The 18,774-nt window shown below is 44.6% G+C and overlaps 1 protein-coding gene across 1 annotated transcript in view; it reads left to right on the forward strand.

Moving 5' to 3' along the window:
- ccdc73 (coiled-coil domain containing 73) overlaps positions 1 to 18,774 on the forward strand; it is a 207,098-nt gene that overhangs the window by 98,640 nt on the left and 89,684 nt on the right. Inside the window, exon 10 of the mRNA XM_086008260.1 lies at positions 12,439 to 12,518. Coding sequence (XP_085864386.1) covers positions 12,439 to 12,518 — 80 coding nt within the window. The remainder of the gene's footprint in view (positions 1 to 12,438; positions 12,519 to 18,774) is intronic.

The following is an 18,774-nucleotide window of genomic DNA, read 5'->3' on the forward strand; positions in this document are numbered from 1 at the left end:
TCAAGGGGAGATGGTTAGAGTCTCGCTTGTTGGAGATGGTCATTGCCTGGCACTTGTGTGGTGCGAATGTTACTTGCCACTTGTCAGCCCAAGTCTGAATGTTGTCCAGGTCTTGCTGCATATGGACACTTCTGGCTGTGTTATGGGGCTCCAGCACTTCTGGCTGTGTGATCGGGGCTCCAGCACTCCTAGCTGTGTTACGGGGCTCCAGCACTTCTGGCTGTGTGATCGGGGCTCCAGCACTTCTGGCTGTGTGATCGGGGCTCCAGCACTTCTGGCTGTGTGATCGGGTCTCCAGCACTTCTGGCTGTGTTACGGGGCTCTCGTACCTTGAGCCATTGTCACTCCATGTCCCTTCTTCCTTATCCGGAATTTTTAATCAACCGGCACCATCCCGGTCCCGTCGGTGCCGGATACCAAAGAGTTTCCTGTAGAAACTGTTTTTCAGCTTATTGATGGAAACTCAAAACAGTCTTGCTGTCTGATCCTACTTTACTATTACCTGACATGTAATTCTTGAAGTGTATTCACTAATATAAAGCTGGAAATCTGAAATGAAAACTCAAAGTGCCTGAAGCACTCAACAGGTCAGGCAGCATCTGTGGAGAGATCAGACAAGTAATTGACTTGCTTTTGCCATAATAATAACGGTGAGGCTCTCAGCGCTCGCTGTTATTACAGGGTAAATCTGACAGCAACTTCTGGCATCCGCATATGCGCAGTTAAACGCGGAAATCCAGAAGTTGCTGTCAGATACACCCTGCTCCTTCACTGGGTGCGCTATTTCAGTCCTTGCCAATAGACTCCGCATTGAACTGACTGCAACGGTGTGAACTTGCTGTACTTGCCCGCTAGTTCCACACTAAAAATGGCTGAAAAAGTTAGGGCCGTTGCATTCAGGAGTAAGTGAGTTTTTAACGGTGTGATAAGTGATAATTACTGCTGAAGAACCTCTCTGGCCCTGAAAAATTAATTTTACAAGTCTGGAGTCTCATTCCCTCAGAAGAAAATGAATGTTGGAGATTTAAAATACATTTTTTTTTTCTGTCTGTCTCTTTTTATCTCTCTCCCTTAATCCTATCTTATCTCCCAATTTTTATTTTGCTTTCTGTACATCACTTAAATCTAATTTCTATTTCCTGCTTTATACTTCATGGTTTGGACTCTGTGGGGTCGATTTTCATTGACCTGTGGAGCCGGGGTTGGAGGCATGCGGGGGGTTAAAGTCCCGAATTTGGGGGTCCCGACACCATCCCGCCCCCAACCCACCTGCATGTAAGTTTCAAAGGACGCGGGTACCCGCCCCGTACTGGGACCTGCCTACCCGAGGCGGGAAGAGATTAGTGCTAATTAACTGCCTGTTAACAGCTAGTTAACAGGCGGTTTTTAGCCTAATCCCTATTTTAAAGCTTGAAATGTGGGATTCCCGACGGCTCCAAACCACGGCAAGTTAGAGGAGACAGGCCATCGGGTTGAAGGACTTGGAGGGGTCGAGATGTTGGTGTTCAGGTGAGTGATGGGTGCATGAGTGCAAAGGTAAGTGTGTTTGGTGTGTCTAAAGTGTGTAAAGAAGTTTAAATGACCTGTACTTAACTTTTCAGCCTTCCTTCCTCTAGGTTTCGGAAGTCCATCATCTAACCGGCACAGAAAGCAGAATGGACGCGAACTGTCAAAAGTGACAGCCTGCAGCTTTCTGTGCCGGTGAGATTTCTAACTGAGTCTGTGGAGAAGGACTCAGGTTAGAAGTAAGACTGTCAGTGTTTGACAGCTTCAAACAGCTGTGAACCACTGATATTTCATCTGTCAAAACGTCTTGACAGATGAAATTTCAGTCTGTGACGTCACCTGTTGCCGGGTGGCCCTTAATTGGCCTGCTGAGCCCGCTGGGCGGGCTCAACAAGGTCAATCAAGTTAAAATTGCGTGGATTGGCCGCATCTCGATGGAGGCGGGACTACAACCCCGAAAGTTGTAGTCCCGCCTCCTTCCCGACTTCTGAATGAAAATCACCCCCTGTATGTCTTAGTGAGGATTCTTCAATCTGATTGGTAGAAGAGCCTCACTTTGCTTCCCTACTCAAAGATTCCACAGATCTCCTGTAGAGGACGCCACACTGAAACAGACACCGGATTCGGGAAAATCTCAGCTGAAAGTCTGTGGGCAACTGCCAGTGAGATGAACGGTGAGCGTTGTTCCTTCGCAGCTGAGAGCAAAATCCGGGCCAATAACTCGGCTGTGGACCCTTTGTTGGAACTGGACGGTACTGATGAAAGGTCCACATCTGAAATATTAACTTAAATAACAACAGAAAATGCTGGAAACGCTCAGCAGGTCAGTAAGCATCCACGGAGAGAGAAAAACAGATAAACTTTTTCACAGACCTGAAGCGTTAACTCTGTTTTTCTCTCTCCACGGATGCTGCCTGACCGACTGAGTGTTTCCTGCATTTTCTGTTGTTATTTCAGATTTCCATCATCCGCAGTATTTTGCTATTGAAATTTTAACTTGTCGGATCTCTCCACACATGCAGTCTGACCTGTTGAGCGCTTCCAGCATTTTCTGTTCTTGTTCCCTAATATATAAATACTTACAAGAATAGTTTGCAATTTTGGTTGAAGTGGGACTGAGTGGACATATCATTTGAGTGGTGTGTGTATATGAATCGATATAAAATCAGTAGTACTGGAGGAAACAATAGAGTGGAAATTACTGTTGTGATGCAAACACTTAGCATGTTATTTTAATGAAAGCGTTAATATGTAGATTTTAAGTTTGATTTTATTCAGTGGTTCCATTGTGTTTGCTGTAGAATACTGAGCTTCGTCATGTTTGATTGACACTCCTACTCTAAGATTGAAGTTACTGGTTTAAAAAAAAAATCTCCATATTGCATACTGATTCATATTTCCAAGCCTCAGCAGTGTCCCGTTCAGGGTGATGCTGGAAAAATAAACACGGGACCCAAAAGGCTTCCTTTTGAACAATGGCGAGATCCTGTGTTTGGGTAAGAAGTAGTGGCTTTTGGGATAAAAACAGAAAATGCTGGAAATGCTCAGCAGGTCAGGCTGCGGAGGGAGAAAGAGAGTTAACGGGCTCAATGTTTATTCCCGAGGCGGGTTGAGGTCGGGTTCCGGAGCCTCTTCCGGCGGGATCAGCTTTTAGTAAAATCAGCTTGTTGAAAAGGTCAGAGCAAGGTCCATTTCTTCACGCTCCTGGATCCAGTGCAGGAAACGGTGTAATCCAGCACTCTGCGTTGTAAGCCTGCTCCTCCACATGCCACCTTACCCTTACTTCCCTTGCACCCTTACCTATCCATCTATGTCTCTGTACTGAATCACTTCAGCATCCTGCCTATGCATTCCTTAGACTCGCTCTCACTGTCATGCAGTGACAACAACTAACAATGCACAGGGAGCTAGCTTCCTCTTGGCACCTCGCCCCATCTTCGTCTCTCTCAAAGCTTCTATGGTAGGGATTCTTCACACTCACTCCATCACTGTGGTTGAAACTCCGCTTGTGACTTTCCTTGCAGGAAAAGATAGCCCACAATAAGAGGGAGAGAGCACTGACTAGAGGAGGTACACCAACCCTAGCAACCATGACAAGTGCTGAGGAGGCTGCACACAAAATTGTTGGAGGTGGCGAGGGTCTGGAAGTGGGTGATGGAGAGACGGGCACACTAGAGGAAGCTGGTGACATAATAGAGTTTCATCCCTCTCATTGACATTTAGTGATTGACTGCAATGGCATATGATGCTCATAGAGAATCGCGTTGTATCATCTGCACAAAAGGATGTGTCTGCTTCATCAATATTAGATGTCTAAATCATGCCTTTACTCTCCCACAGGAGCATTGAGCGCCCCCCTCCCCACGATCCAGGATGAACAGCCAGACGACTCCTCAGAGGAACCTGAAGCCTCTGAGGGAGCAGCGTCACCAGGACTCAGCGCACCCAGCACCAGCGCAGCAACGCACACCTCGGTGGGGCCCTCGTGAGTTAGAGTAGTGTTGCCACCTGGTCTATCACAGCGCACAAGTGAGCATCATCAGATGGCGGAGACAGCGACAGCAGTGGAGGTCGCTGGACACTCCTAGCTCTGCTGAGCTGCATGCAGATGCTGTGCCTCTGGGGCCATCCAGAAAAAGAGTGGTTTGGGAAATACAGGAACAAGTGCAGGAGTCTCTGGAAGGGTTTGCCTCCAGGGTTAGTGCGAGTGTGAATAGAATGGAGGAGTCCATCTGTAACATCAGCACTGCCGTGGTGGAGGCAATGGCGCATGAACGCACCTCCATGGATAGGATGGCAACCTCCATGGATATGATGGCAACCTCCATGGAAAGGCTGGCTACTGCCATGGAGGAAATAAGTCGCCAGAGTCAGGAAAACATGGTGATTGCTCAAAATAGATTGTCATCTCTGGAGGAGAGCTGGGCAGCCATTGAGCAGAGAGACCAGAGCTTCATGGGCGTCCTTGTGATGAGGACTGCCAGTGCAGATACGGGTCCTCGTGGCCCCCTGATGTGCAGCAAGGTGCTCTCCAGCCACTTGCCTGCACTGAGGTGCTGCTGACCCATGAGAGGGATGTTGTTGGCAGGCCACAAGGAAGTATGGGCTCCTCTTCAAGCGCTCACACGACCATGCCACTGCGGAGCCCTTGGTCAGAGACCCACTTTGCAGAGCCAAATGAGATGGCCGTTTCAGCCCCTGCACATCCGCAGGAAGAGCAGACTGTTGAAGAGCCCTCTCAGGCTCCCAAACCCAAAGGCGTGTAAGCAGGCGCAGCATCCTAGTCAGCAAGGTGCCTCTACATCTGCTGAAGCCACAGGGGTAGCACCACGTAGAAGCACGCATAAGAGAAAGATTAAGAACAAGGGGACTCATGTGGGTGGTTTTTCTTTTTTTTCTGACTCTCCTTGGTTTGTGATCCTTTTGTCATGTCATAAAGAAAAATTATGGCAAACAGTTGATTGTGTGCCCTATTTGTTCTGGGAAATGGCAAATGCACATTGAGGGCTCAGGACGACTTGCTTTTGTAATGCTGATGGTGAAAGTGATAGGAAATAACCAGTTATAGCAGAGATGATGTATGACGTTGGAAAAATGTCGCCTACAATTACAGAGCCATATGGTAGCCACCTATGGTTGAAGAGTAAGCTTATGCTAATGTGGCATGGCAGTGTGCACACCCTGCTTGACGGGCAGCAGTGAACTGGAGGGATGCTGCATTGGTCACAACAGGGCATGCAAGGCACCCCTCGTCCTCCTCCTACTCCTCTTCCGAGGAAGATCTGCGCTGAGCCACACGGCTGCTGCTCCTCCGATTATAAGGATTAGGATGAGAGGGCATAAATTTTTCCCATCCCATTGCTATAGATTTCATTTGAGGCAACAAGCTTGCAAGCGCACAGTCGAAGTGGCTTAAAATTATTCCATTCAGGTCAAACTGAAGATGGGTGTCAGCTTGAACAGTCAAGGTCAGTAGATGTGCAAAATCTTATCTCAAACCTACAACAGCAAAGTTGTTGCATTTGAATGTCAGCCATGTTTCAAGAGCGCTTTTGAAGTGCTCCACCAAGAATACAAATCATTTCCTCCAGCAACTCGTCTCCTTGAAGCTGGCCTGTTTCTGACAAGACGGGAAACAGGAGCCAGAAGCACGAAAATGGGAAACCACCATCACAATAGGATTAGCGAGGCAGTTAACAGGCTTTTAACTACCTTAACTACCTGTCCCACCAGTTCCAGTCGGGTCAGTTTGGGAGCGGCTGAACAGACACTCACGAAAATCGCGTGGGGGCGGGATTGAGGCAGGTTGGGTGTCTGAAGCCATTTTTTCCGATTTTCGCTGCAGACCCACCTCCAAACAGGGCTATTAAAATCGAGCCCAACGTTTCAGGTCGATGACCTTTGAAACATTAACTCTGTTTCTCTCTCTCCACAGATGCTGCCTGACCTGCTGAGCATTTCCAGCATTTTCTGTTTTTATTTCAGATTCCCAGCATCCGCAGTATTTTGCTTTTGTATTAGTGGCTTTTGGGAAGCAGTGAATCTCCAGTGTACGTATTGTCCATGATTTTTTCTCTTCCCATTAGGTAAGCGAGTGCCTTTCACGTGTAAACTGCGCTTTCCTGAGTGAGCATATTAATGTTATCGTGGTTACTTTCCTTTAAGTGCTTTTGGTTTTTGCCCTTCTAAGCAGAGTAACAATATTTTTTCAGCAACATTAAAGGAGAAGGTAAATGTAGAGTGTAGGGCCTAGAAATTGGGTTTTGGCTTAGCCAGGGCTTTAGCGCCGGAAATTAGTGCCGGCGCTAAGTCCCCTGCGCGCGCCAAAAATTCAGTGGCGCCGCGCCCAAACGGCTGCCGGCGCTACTGAAGGGTCTTAGCGCCTGGAAAAGGGCGCTAACTGCCGTTTTGCGCTGCAATTCCGGCGCTGCGGCACCCGATGCGGTGCGGCAGGCTGGGGAAGTGCAGGCCTCCTCCTTCCGTTAAGGAGGAGCTGCCTGCACCCGGCCGCGGCCCGCGCAAATCTGCTTAAAAATGAGCCCGGCACCTCGGACAAGTGCCGGGCTTGCATCTGTTCCGGGGGGGGGGGGTGGGGAGAGAAGTCCGGGGAGGGAGCTGCGGGCCGGCGGGAAAGCGGCCGGCCGCCGCGGGGCCTTTAATGCGCCGGCGCTAACTGCAGTAAGGCACCTCTGACAAAACGCTGGTTGCGGCTGCCACGGGCGAGGCGGCCGCAACTCAATTTCAGAGTTCGGGCGGGTTACCACGGCAACCGGGACGCTGCGCACACCGATGACGTCATCGGTGCCGGCGCAGCGCTACCGGAGCAACGCCGATTTAGGGCCCCAGGGAATTTCACTACTGGCCATAACTCCGGCGCAAGGCCCTCTAGCGCCTCAAATGAGGCGCTAAGGCTACTGAATTTTCAGCCGTAGTACTTTTAATCTGAAATACTGCCCCATGATATCGGCACATTTTAAAACAAAACTAGCTTAATGAAACTGTTAATGAGGGTATGATTGAGCTCCGCTATGATGCTATAGGCCGCCGACACTCACTATCTAAGATCATACATGAAGAATGACTAGTACATTACAACAGTGACTACACTTCAAAAGTACTTAATTGGCTGTAAAGCGCTTTGGGACGTCCTGAGGTCGTGAAAGACGGTATGTAAGTGCAAGTCTTTTTAGTGCAATCAGAGACCCAGGCTGCGGTCACCAAAATTAATTAAATAAATATTATGGTTTCCCTGGAGAAAACAAATTAAATATAGGAGTTGCCCTTAAGGGAGAGGCAGAGAGGGACAGTGGTACGCAGAGCGGGCTGGCTGATCGTCCGAAAGCTGAGGGGAGAACAGGAGCATTGTGGGTCAATCACAGTTGTCAGCGGATTAAGGACCTTGTGGGGAGGCAGAGAGTGAAATAGGGTTGGGAGGGGTGGGGGAAGAAGGGGACGGAATGGGGTCAATTAGCCGGTGACGGCAATGGCCCACAGAACAAACCAGGCGGGCCGCTGCAGAGGTGATGGGAGCCTGTCCACAGTGAGTTAAGGCAGAAGGAGAGTGGCTGACCATGTCCTGACATGTAGTTGGAACAAGCAGCTTGTGGCAGCATGACTATCTTTAGTGGCTGGTGAAGGGAAGAGTGGGCTTTGGGCAAATGAAGTATCGGTATGCAATTCGGTCACAGCACCAGAGGCGGATTAGACTGTTAAACGGCTACAGAGAATTTGGAAAATGTTACGAAGGAGCGATTTTGTGTGCTGAATTTAATATAACAGACGGGTTAATGCCACCATTAAAATTGCATGTGATTGTGTGAAGTGCTTATTCGCTATAGCACATACAGCAATTTCTAGCCGATAGTATTTTTATATTTTATCCTGATATTACTTTTAGAATGCTCGGTGCTTGCACGGTGCATGCCCAGAATCATATTTTTCTGTGTTTACCCTTTCAAACAATGGATTTAACAACTCCAACTATTATGGCTGAAAATGCTGCCTCTACTCTGTGGCTACTAAAATAAACTAGATGTTTATCCTTGTGATTATGGTATTATGATTTTGAATTCCAAATTTATGTCTAAAAGTGGATATTACTGCTCTCTGTTTTGTATATGTTTGTCTTACTAGGGTGACCTTAGAAGTGTGTGACCTTAGAAGTGTTTCCAAGGTTTCTCCCTAGAATAACCAGCGTGGAAATGCAGAATCAGATCCCATGCGTTGGTTCATAGTAAAAAAAAAAATTGGTTGATTTCCAGTGATAAGCAAGAGTTTGGTTTCTGAACATTTCTAGAATTTGGTTATGTTGCCAGTGTAGAAGATGTATGGTTTGTTTGGATACAGTAAATATTTTAAATGTTCTATTTATAGAATAAGTATCTCCACTAATGCTGTGATAATTTTGTCCAAAACAGTATCCTGGTCATTTAAAGAAAAGGTGCCACAGTTAAGGGAATTGATTTTGCACCTTTATTTGTTTGTAGCATTAATAGAATTTAGTATAGATTGTGCTGATATTTCAAAGAACCAGCCACTCGTGACACTTGCAAATCTCTCAAAATCTATGTACAGTAATTGACACATATGGGGGCGATTTTAACCCTACTTGCTCAGCAGAAACCTGGCAGATGGGCAGTTAAAATCGCCTTGGTTCTTACCTGTCCGAAAGCTGCCATGATCGCAACATCTGCAATTCTAACCTGCCCTCCTGAGCAGGCAGCAAGGACGTGCGCCCGGAGCCAACAGGGTCCTTCTTTACATGTGCATGTTGCGGCCCGATGATATCATTGCGACCCGACTGTAATTTTAACTCGGGCCTGAGCGGGGAATCCGCCTGGAGTTAAAATCGGGGCCGAAATGAGCAGAGTAAGTGACCGCATCATGAAAATAGGATGAAAAAAGGGCAACAGGACATGCAACAGCAGAGCCTAAGGAGGAAGAACATTCCGATTCCTCAGCTGGTGGGCTGAAGGAAATGCCATGCAAAGCAAGGGGACAGCTATTGGTTGTATAATGTTAGATACGAGTTGTGAAGCTTTGTTTTATTTATCTTCAGGGAGAGGGGATGATTCGGAGATGAACTTCATCAGGAAATTAAATGGGCTGTGTAGAATCTATGAGCGTAAATTATACCTGGCCTATGGGAGGAACGGTTTAGATGGATGAATTGCTTTTTCCTGTTCCATGTTTTCTTTACATTTTCAGTCACATTTAGTCTGGGCCTTAATTTAATACTAGTCAGTGGAATGAAAATTGACATAATTCAAATACACGATCATCAAAAACGTTAACCCTACTTGGGGATATAACAGACATCAGTGAGGAAGATGTGCTTTATGCGCTACAAACTTACTCTGCATTGCTTCTCAGAAAATGCACATTTGCTGAATGGATACATGTGCAAGAAGCACATGGAGGGAAAAAAATGGTGCTGTTGCAACAGGTTGTAGGCAGGGTGCCCTGCATATGGATACGGTAATGTCGTCAGGACACCAAATAAAGAAAGCCAAATCAGACAGAACAATATAAAAATCCACTTGAGTTGTGAACCAGGCTTAGAAGAGAAAAAGCTTGTTGCATATGCGTACATTCAGAACCTACACTTCTCTGAACTGATGAATAGTACTCAATAAATAATCAAAGAATAAACGTGGCAATTAGAAAACGACATATCTTTTGTTTCTCCAACTTATTCTGTGTGTGAAAATCATATTTGACACATAGGGCAGAACGCTACAACATCAATAATCATTTTGAGCATCTCATTACTTGCAAGTTCTGCCAATAATTTCTTCATTCCTCTAAGTCTACACTGTCAGCAGTTCAGTCTACCTGAGGCATTCCGGACTTCACTGCATATAACTCATTTACAGAGTCAATGCACCCTGCATGCAAGAGAAATGAAGTAAAGACCTTTTAGCCCTACAACCCTCTGAGATCTCTGCGTTCCTCCAATTCTGGCCTCTTGTGCATCCACAATTATAATCGCTCCACCATTGGCGGCCGTGCCGTCAGCTGCCTGGGCCCCAAGCTTTGGAATTCCCTCCCTAAACCTCTCCGCCTCGCTACCTCTCTCTCTCCTCCTTTAAGATGCTGCTTAACACCTACCTCTTTGACCAAGCTTTTGATCATCTGTCCCAATATCTCCTTATGTGGCTCGGTGTCAGATTTTGTTTGATAATTTTCCTGTGAAGCCCCATGGGACATTTTACGACGTTAAAGGCACTATACAAATGCAAGTAGTTGTTGATTAGTTATATTCTTTCAAAATAAATGTTAATATTCTTCAATCTATTATTTTTAATGTAGTATCAGCAAACCTTAAAGATCCTTGTACTGGATATCTTTTCATTTAAAGAAAGGGGTTTCCCCTTGGTAGCCCTTTTTATATCTTAGTTTAAAGAAAATGATTAATGTCATTTATATTCTTCTGAATCTCAATTTTTTGGATACTATTCTTAAACCGTGAGTGCTGATAACATTACTGTCTGTAGCTGTTAGTGACCTCGATCATGTGATAAGGGGAGCCATAGCATGGGAGGGGGCCATTTTAACTATCATGTTTGTGCCGTCTTTTTGCTATAGCAATCTAGAACAAATCCCACTGCCTTACACCGTTCTCATAGCTCTGTATTGTCATCTGCTTAAAATGTTTACTCTTCACTTGAAAGGTGCAATGTTCTCTGCTTCAACTGCTGTCTGTAGCAAAGCATTCCATGCTCTAACAGCTCTCTGCGTAAAGAAGTTTCTCCCAACCCCTCTCTCACTGACTACTTTAAATTGATGGCCTCTCGTCGCTGTCTCCCTAACCAGGAAATACCTGTAGTCTTTCCCTATTCACTCTAACAAAACTTTTAATAATTTTTAAAAACCTTCGTTAAATCACCTCTTAGCCTTTTCTGCTCCAGTGGGAATAGTCGCAGTATATCAAGTCTCTCCTCATAACAAAGACCATGCAGTGATTCTATAATTTGTAACAACCCAGGAATTTTATTGCAAATTAGTAATCTGTACTTACAAACGCAACAAAAAGTGTCAGAAGGTCCTTTCTGAATTGTGTGTAGGGGATGTTGTTACCTTTTATGAAGCTCAGGTTGAAGAATGGGTTAGTATAATCAAATAGTGTTGTTCCCTGGATGTAATTTAGATAGTTGTGGAAAAAAATTATCCGTGCCAGTTACAATGAAAGTATTTTTTAAATAAAGCCTTTTAAATGTTTAATGAACATATGTAATGAAAATATTGGGCCGGATATTCCGATCCCTACGGGTGTTGTATGCATTGTGCACCCACCCGTAGGGACATCGGAAATGCCGGTTTCAGGCATGCACAGCGCATGCGCTGAAAACCGGCATTTCCGATCTGTCAAGAATGCCCTTGACAGATCCTCCGGCTGCGCTGGAGAAGGGCCTCTGCGGGCGGAGAGTTCCATTTTTTGGAGACCCTCCGCCCGCAGAAAACCCTTACAATTCTTACACCTGGTAAAAGCAGGTGTAAGGCCTGCTTTTACCAGGATAAGAGTAGAAAAAAGTTGATTTATCATTTAAAAATACTTTTAAAAAGGTAAGTTTATTTTTAGCCCCATAAAATACTTTAATTTTTTTTTCAAAAAATTTAATTTTTGTTTAAAATACTTAATTTATGTAATTTCAAGTCATTTTAAAAATGTGATTTAAAAATTTTTTAATTAAAATTTTACAGGAAACTTTGGTTTATCCGGAGGTTGTATGTCCGGAATACTCGATCTAATGGCAAAAATCAGGAGCCGTTTTCTATAAGTTTTTTTAGTTCTCGTTCTTTTTTTTCCCAGTCAGGCACTGCAAGGTCTGTAGCTATAGCAACAGCTTCAGCTAGAGACGCTTGCAGCTGCAGCCGACTCTTTAGAAGCTGTTGCTAAGCAACAGTGTTTGTTGTCAGATACGGAGATGAAAACCTCCGTATGCTTCAACATTAACTTTGTATGTCCGGCAGTTTTGATAGATCGGCAACATGCCGGTCCCGTCGGTGCCGGATATCACAAAGTTTCCTGTACTGTGTTTTTTCATTGATCTCCATTCATATATTTGACAGGTCTTCCTGTCAAGTGTATGAAGGGAGATTCTCTTCTGTGATTGGCTATCATGGCCCATCTGATCCCAGGGACGCTGTGAACTACCTGCGCCCCTGGGATATGTGGGGCCCGCACACTTGCAGTTTGGAGAGGCCCAGCATCGGAACAGTGCGCGTCCCGGGAGTCCTCAGGTAAGGGCGCTGATTTTTCCAGATCGCATGCCTCCGCCCGCGGGAGGCCCGCGATCGGAAAATATGGGCCAATGTACTTACAGATGAACTCTAGATACAAAATTATATTTAAAAATGGGGACTACCTTTTAGATTAACTTGTAACACAAATATTTTAAAGATATTTTAGTGTTTCTTTTTTTTTTACAGTGGAGGAAGCAACAAGGTTGAACAAAAAACTAATAACAGTGAATAAAAACCAGGAGAATGCCATACATGACCTGAAACAGGTAATTCAAAAACCACAAGGAAGGATCAATAATACTGCACCTTTGAACTTTTAGAGGGCAATGGATTAAAAAATCCTCTGGTTGCCATTTTAAATGCGTTTGTGGAGATTTCTTCTGTTTAATATTGCTGACGTTAGAAATACATTCTTTTAGAATGTGGTTATGATTTCGCAAGAAATAGCCGACAGAGGAAATCTTCACAAGTGATTTACAATGTCTACACATAATGATTGAGGAATTTTTACCACAGTGATAACATTCTTGAAGTAAGAGGCAGTGATAGAGTTACTCTTTTTTTTGAGTTTAGGCAGTGGTGCAGCAACTGGAAAATTGAACCTCGGTTCCGTACGTTTCTTTCATTCAGCTGTCTTAAGAACTTTCCTCGTTTGCTGATGTTTTCTCTGCAACTTATTTCCTCCTCCTTATTACTTCACGTCTCCTTGTTCACTGACCGAAATGGCCTGTCGCTAGATCTCTCCTGGTACTGCTGTAAGCTAGCCACTAGTTGGCATGCGAGCGTGACATGGATCTTGCTGTAAGAGGAATCACTGGGGAGGACCTGCACCCCTTCCACTTTGGCACAGTGTGTCAGTGTAGTAACACATCAAGCCACTGTTGTGACTGTTGCACAATAAACTGAGGGCTCAAAGGATTCTAACAACATGTAATGTAAAATAATAACCTAGATTTAATTGATTAAATTGCTTACGGTTGCTTTATGTACTGTACGTGTCCTGTGAATCTGGTGTCGATATTTCGCATTGGCATTTTCATAGAAATTGCTTTTAAGACGCTGGATACCACTACAATAAATTTTCCAGTGTACAACAATGCAGGACTTTGCTGCTGAATTAAAATGACCCCCAAAAACTGAAAATGCTGCAAAGGTGAAACAGCAGTAGAAAGTTCTGGAAACGCGCAGCAGGTGAGTCTGCATGTGTGGAGAGGACAGACAAGTTAACGTTTCGGCTGTAACACTTCGTCAGAACTGAGAAGATGAAAACTGGACAAGCGTTTACATAGAATCAGAATGGGGGGTGCGGGGGGGGCAGGGGGGGGGGAGGGCGAGAGAAAGAACACAGGAGAGGAAGTTTCCGTGGAATGACCTGGAATCTGCGAAAAAGAAAAACAGGAGATGGTTAGATGGCTGAGATGGTCAGATGATGGGAAGAGGGGTGGACTGGCTCCTCCGAAAAGACGTGGGTTTCCTTGTCAATCTGACGGAAAGAGGGGAGGGGAGGCACGGCGCTAATGCTCGAAGTTTTAAAGATAAAAAAGAGAGAAACTATTTCTGGTGGTTGGGGAGTCTTTGCCTAGGGGACATAGCCTAAAAGTTAGAGCTGAGCCTTTCAGGAGTGAAGTTAGGAAACACTTCTACATGCAAAGGGTGGTAGAAGTTTGGAACTCTCTTCTGCAAACGGCAGTTGATGCTGGGTCAATTATTAATTTTATATCTGAGATTGATAGACTTTTGTTAACCAATGGTATTAAGGGATATGGGGCAAAGGCGGGTATATGGAGTTAGGTCGCAGATCAGCCATGGTCTCATTGAATGGCGGAACAGGCTCGAATGGCCGCCTCCTGTTCCTAGGTTCCTATAACGCAGTGCTATGGAACCATTCACGGGGGAGCATTCAGGAAATCTCCTGATTTTCCATATGGCCTGTCTGCCTGGGATGGGAAGTAGCATTAAAAAAAAAGAGAAACAAAGAATATGCGAATAGGTGAGTCAATGGAAGATAAATCGGATTTGAAATTGAAATGGGAGAATCTGCAAAAGCAGCATGTTTCTGCTAAGTGCCTTTATAACTTGGAGAAAGTAAATTTAATGCTCATAGTCTGGTGTTTTTCTGCTGATGTAAGTTGCTGTAGGCACTTCTAGAATTAAGTTTGATGTCATTCAAAACTTGATCCCTCAGCTGTTTCCACCCAAACACTATTGCTAGGTTATCTGTTTTAAAAAAATAGATTAAAACAGTCCTTCCAACAATGTTTTAAGAAACAGTAACATTCGACAAAACTGAGATACAGGTTTTACTATATGGGACCAGTCTGTGACAAATTGCTATAATATGATTGGATCTATAAATAATAACTAGAAACATGTTAATACATGAGGAGGCCATTTGCTCCCGTCTTTCAAGCGCTGAATTTAGGCCCATTTTGGAGGCTAATTTTACATAGGTCGCATTTTCCTGATTTCCCGCCCCCAAACCCTGCTTTAAATAATTAATCAGGACTTTTTTGAATGCTGTAATTGATTTAGCATTGATTAACACTTGAGGCAAAGCATTCCACATCCCAACAACTCTGTGTGAAAACAATTTCCCTGATGTTTTCAGTCGGCACAGACACGATTGGCCAAACAGCCCCCTTCTGTGCTGAATGATTCTATAATCTCCCCGCTTTATGGGGGAAAAATTCAGTATCGCCCCGTTTGGGGCGCCATTATCGGCCGTGCGCAAAGTTTAGCGCCTGGCGCTAATTATCGCCTCCGACGGCAAACTTGGCTTTTATCGCCCCTGGAGGTGGTTGGAGCGCTAAATCAGGCACTTCACACCTGCCTTAAGGCGCAAAGGCCGAGGAGCGAGGCGCTACCTCAGAGCGCTGGCGAAGCTCATGTGATGTCAGTCAGCAATGGAACACAGACACACTGGCGCCGGCCAGTTCTTAAAGGGGAGTTCTGACGAAAGGTCATCGACCTGAAACGTTAACCCTGTTTCTCTCTTCACAGATGCTGCCTGACCTGCTGAGTTTCTCCAGCATTTTCTGTTTTTATCTTAAAGGGGAGGGTTGATTTTGCTCTCCATCCACATCCTGCTCATTGCAGCCTTGAATCTCGGCCTGAATCTCGGCCTGGAGAGACCTGTACATCAAATCTGCTGGAAAGAACAATGGAGAGACCCAGGGAAAGAGCTCAGAGTGCAGCCCCCACAGTCTCTTCTAAATCGATACAAGGAAGGGCAAATCAAAATGAACCTGCAAAGTACTGCTCAGTACCCAAAACTCCTTCACACAGCGTTGAATCTCTCCAGAAGTCTCTCTCTCTCTCTCTCTCAGAATGCGTGGTGCAAAAATGTCACCAACAAAAAAAGGCAGGAAGCGGTTGCCTTTAAATAGCGCTCCCCCTCCCTTTCTGACTGCAAAACGCTCCCCTCAACCTGTCATTGCTAACGGCAGGCGGTAAGGCAGGGGGCGCCACTCAATATCCGGTCTGGGGTGTTGCGCACTCGACTGACGTCACGATCTGCCGGCGCAGGAGATCGTGGCGGCAGTGTTTAGCGCTGCCGCAAAATGTCTAGTTAATTTTGCGAGCGCGTAAACATTGCCGTGCCCGGACGCTAGTTGCTTTGTACCCCATTAGCGCCCTCTTAAGGCGCTAACGGGAGGCGCAAACCAACTGAATTTCCCCCCCTATGTTTCTACTGCTTATTTTGAGATATTGGCTTTGTGTCTTTGATTTACCTGCAATGGAAATAGTCTACCTACGTTCACCTTGTCTATTCCTTTTATAACTTCCACTGCAAAATTGCAGCACAGATGCAAAAGAGCATTTTTCTTCTTTAATACCCAATAAACGGTGCGATATAAGAGTTACTAATTCTTTGGCCACTTGTACATTCCAGTAGGTCTTCCACTTTGAGCAAATCCTGCCCGGTGCAGTTGCAGCGAAATAGTCACTAGTTTTAAATTCAGCTAAACATCGGCGTTTGGATGTTGGGAGACACCAATCACAGATAATAACATTGAGAAATAATGGAAATTTTTTTGCTCCGAGGCTATATAATTGCACTGCTGGTCAATATTAATGCATCGTAATTATTCTTTATTAGTCTGTATTTTATAGTTGTGTCTGTTCACAATTATTTATTACTTCAGATTATTATTAAATTCTGTTCTGCTATTTGATGATCTGCGGAGATATGGAACTACCAGCGCTGGAATCTAAATAGTTAGCTGGCACTTTGCTATAATTATAGTAATATTTTTAAGCGACATAACAGCTATTTAATGATTCTGTCACTTGTTTAAAAAATCCTGATTTGCGCCCTTTGCTTTCCAGGAATATTTAGGTTTGATTGTTAACTCTAAATGGTGCTCACTTAAAAAGCCGAGAAATTACTATTGGTGATATTAGCAGATGAAAGCTTAATGTGTTCATGTAACACCGCTATTTTAGTGGAGGCTTGAACCGATTTAAAATAAACTGGCTAATGCCTTCTTCAAAACAGCAGACAAAGGAAATCTCAAGCAAGCTCATTAAGAGTTCTAAACTATGAAATTGTGCAACCAATAAGTTATTATCCTGTATTCTGTAGAATATATACACAGAGTAGTCCAGGTCTCTCACATTCGAACCCTGATGAGGTAAAATTCCATTCACAAAACTATTTACATTTATCGCAATGAAAAATACGACCACTAAAGTCAATTCTATGAAAAGTCACAGGATGAAAATTTTAACCCATGGTACAGGAAACTAAACTCTCTTTTTACCAGCACCTAAATAACCGGAAATCTTTCTTCACCGGCAAAATTCAGGAGTAGGTTCAGGTAAGTTTTACTTCATATTAGTGGCTGTGTAACCGGGGTTCCTGGATCTGTGGCCGTGTAACCGGGGTTCCTGCACCTGTTGCCGTGCAACCGGGACTCCTGGATCTGCGGCCGTGTACGGGGCTCTCGTACCTTAGTAAGTATACCTCTCTGTAATCCGGACTTTTTGATCCACCGGCACCACGCCGGTCCCGTCGGTGCCGGATAAAAAGGTTTCCTGTAGTAAGTAAGTTCAAGTTCCCTGCCCTAGTTCCTGTCTCTTAACTTGTCACTCAAAATCAATATTTTAAACAGTAACCAGTTAATATTTCTAAACCAGAAAACTTTTAGGTTCGAAGTTACTGTTGTCAATGCCATCCACGAATGCTTAACACCCTCATACTAAATCCTTCCTTGGTTATTCAATGGAGGCAATAACCTGTTTATTTCAATGGTGTTGCTAAAAACTGCATCACTTTGTACAGGTGGACCGTCAATGGGATGTATGTGCAAGGTGACGATATTTTAGGCAGTTAAAAGCTCATCTCCCAAGAGCTGGATGACACAGAGGGTTATAACGGCACTGCCCATTCACCAGAGGGAGTTTGGTTCAGATAAGATGACGGTCTCCTTTGTCTGCTGGCTGTGAGTTTGTTGTGAAATGAGTTTGGACAGTCTCAATACAGTTCCTAGTGGAAATGGGCCTACAGCACAGTTATCCCTAATTTGGCATTAATTGTCAATGTCAGTCAGACAGGCCCAATAATGGTTGATGTTGAAAATGCGGGTGGGAAGGTACACTAGTTGCAGTAGGAAGCTTTGGGGTTGAAGCACATTGTTGGGGCTTTTGGCTGTGTTGTACCTGTTCTGGGAGTGCTTGATGGTGATACTGGGTGCCTGAAATGGAAAAGAGTTTACCTTCCAATTGATTAAAAATTGTGTTTTTTGATCAAAATGATGCTTGTAATCTTAATGTAGGGGCAAGCCTGTTTGTAATCTTAATGTAGGGGCAAGCCTGTTTGTCTTCACATAATTTCAGTTCTTCTTAGTGTGTACCATTTAGTTATCTGTCTTCCAAGTATAAAATGTTCAGGTTGTGTCAGGACAAGATTAGGAGCAATAGGGCTAATTTTAAGATGTTTATTCACACTGGCCTATACATAACTTTGCATCTGTGGTCCAGGCAAGTCATGGTCAATCTATGAATTTAATAATGGTTATACATGGCAAACAGGGTCCAGTCTTATCACAGTGGGAGATATTGCCTACTATATTCAAAGACCAAAATAGAACTAGGGAATTGCAAATTTTAATAAGCTGATGGCACTGTAAATATATACCAGTGGCTCTCCCGCGACATTGATCAAAGTAAGTGAATATGTTGTTTTGTAAGGGAAGGGCTGCAAAGCCCAACACTGCACCTTCTGCTCCTAGCAGAGCCAGAGATATCCCCCGACCGTCTTTCTTCCCTCCTCCCACTCGCTCAGTAGCGGGCATGTACTTCTCTCTCTGCATCTTAGTAGGCCTTTCTTCCCTCCTCAACGACTTCTTCACAACATGTCCTCTCCCTGCACCTGTCCTATTAAACCTCTCTTGTTCTTCTCCCCCATTCTCCAGACTGGAGCACTGCTAAAATAAAATCAGGGGTTCATCATTGGGGAGAGACTCCTACACATGAGCATATAAGAGTCCTCGGATGTATGAAGGCAGAAGTGCATTCCTA

The sequence above is a fragment of the Somniosus microcephalus genome, chromosome 15 (genome assembly GCF_052327205.1).
Source record: "Somniosus microcephalus isolate GS21.2 chromosome 15, FLI_Smic_1.0, whole genome shotgun sequence".
Lineage (NCBI taxonomy): Eukaryota > Metazoa > Chordata > Chondrichthyes > Squaliformes > Somniosidae > Somniosus > Somniosus microcephalus.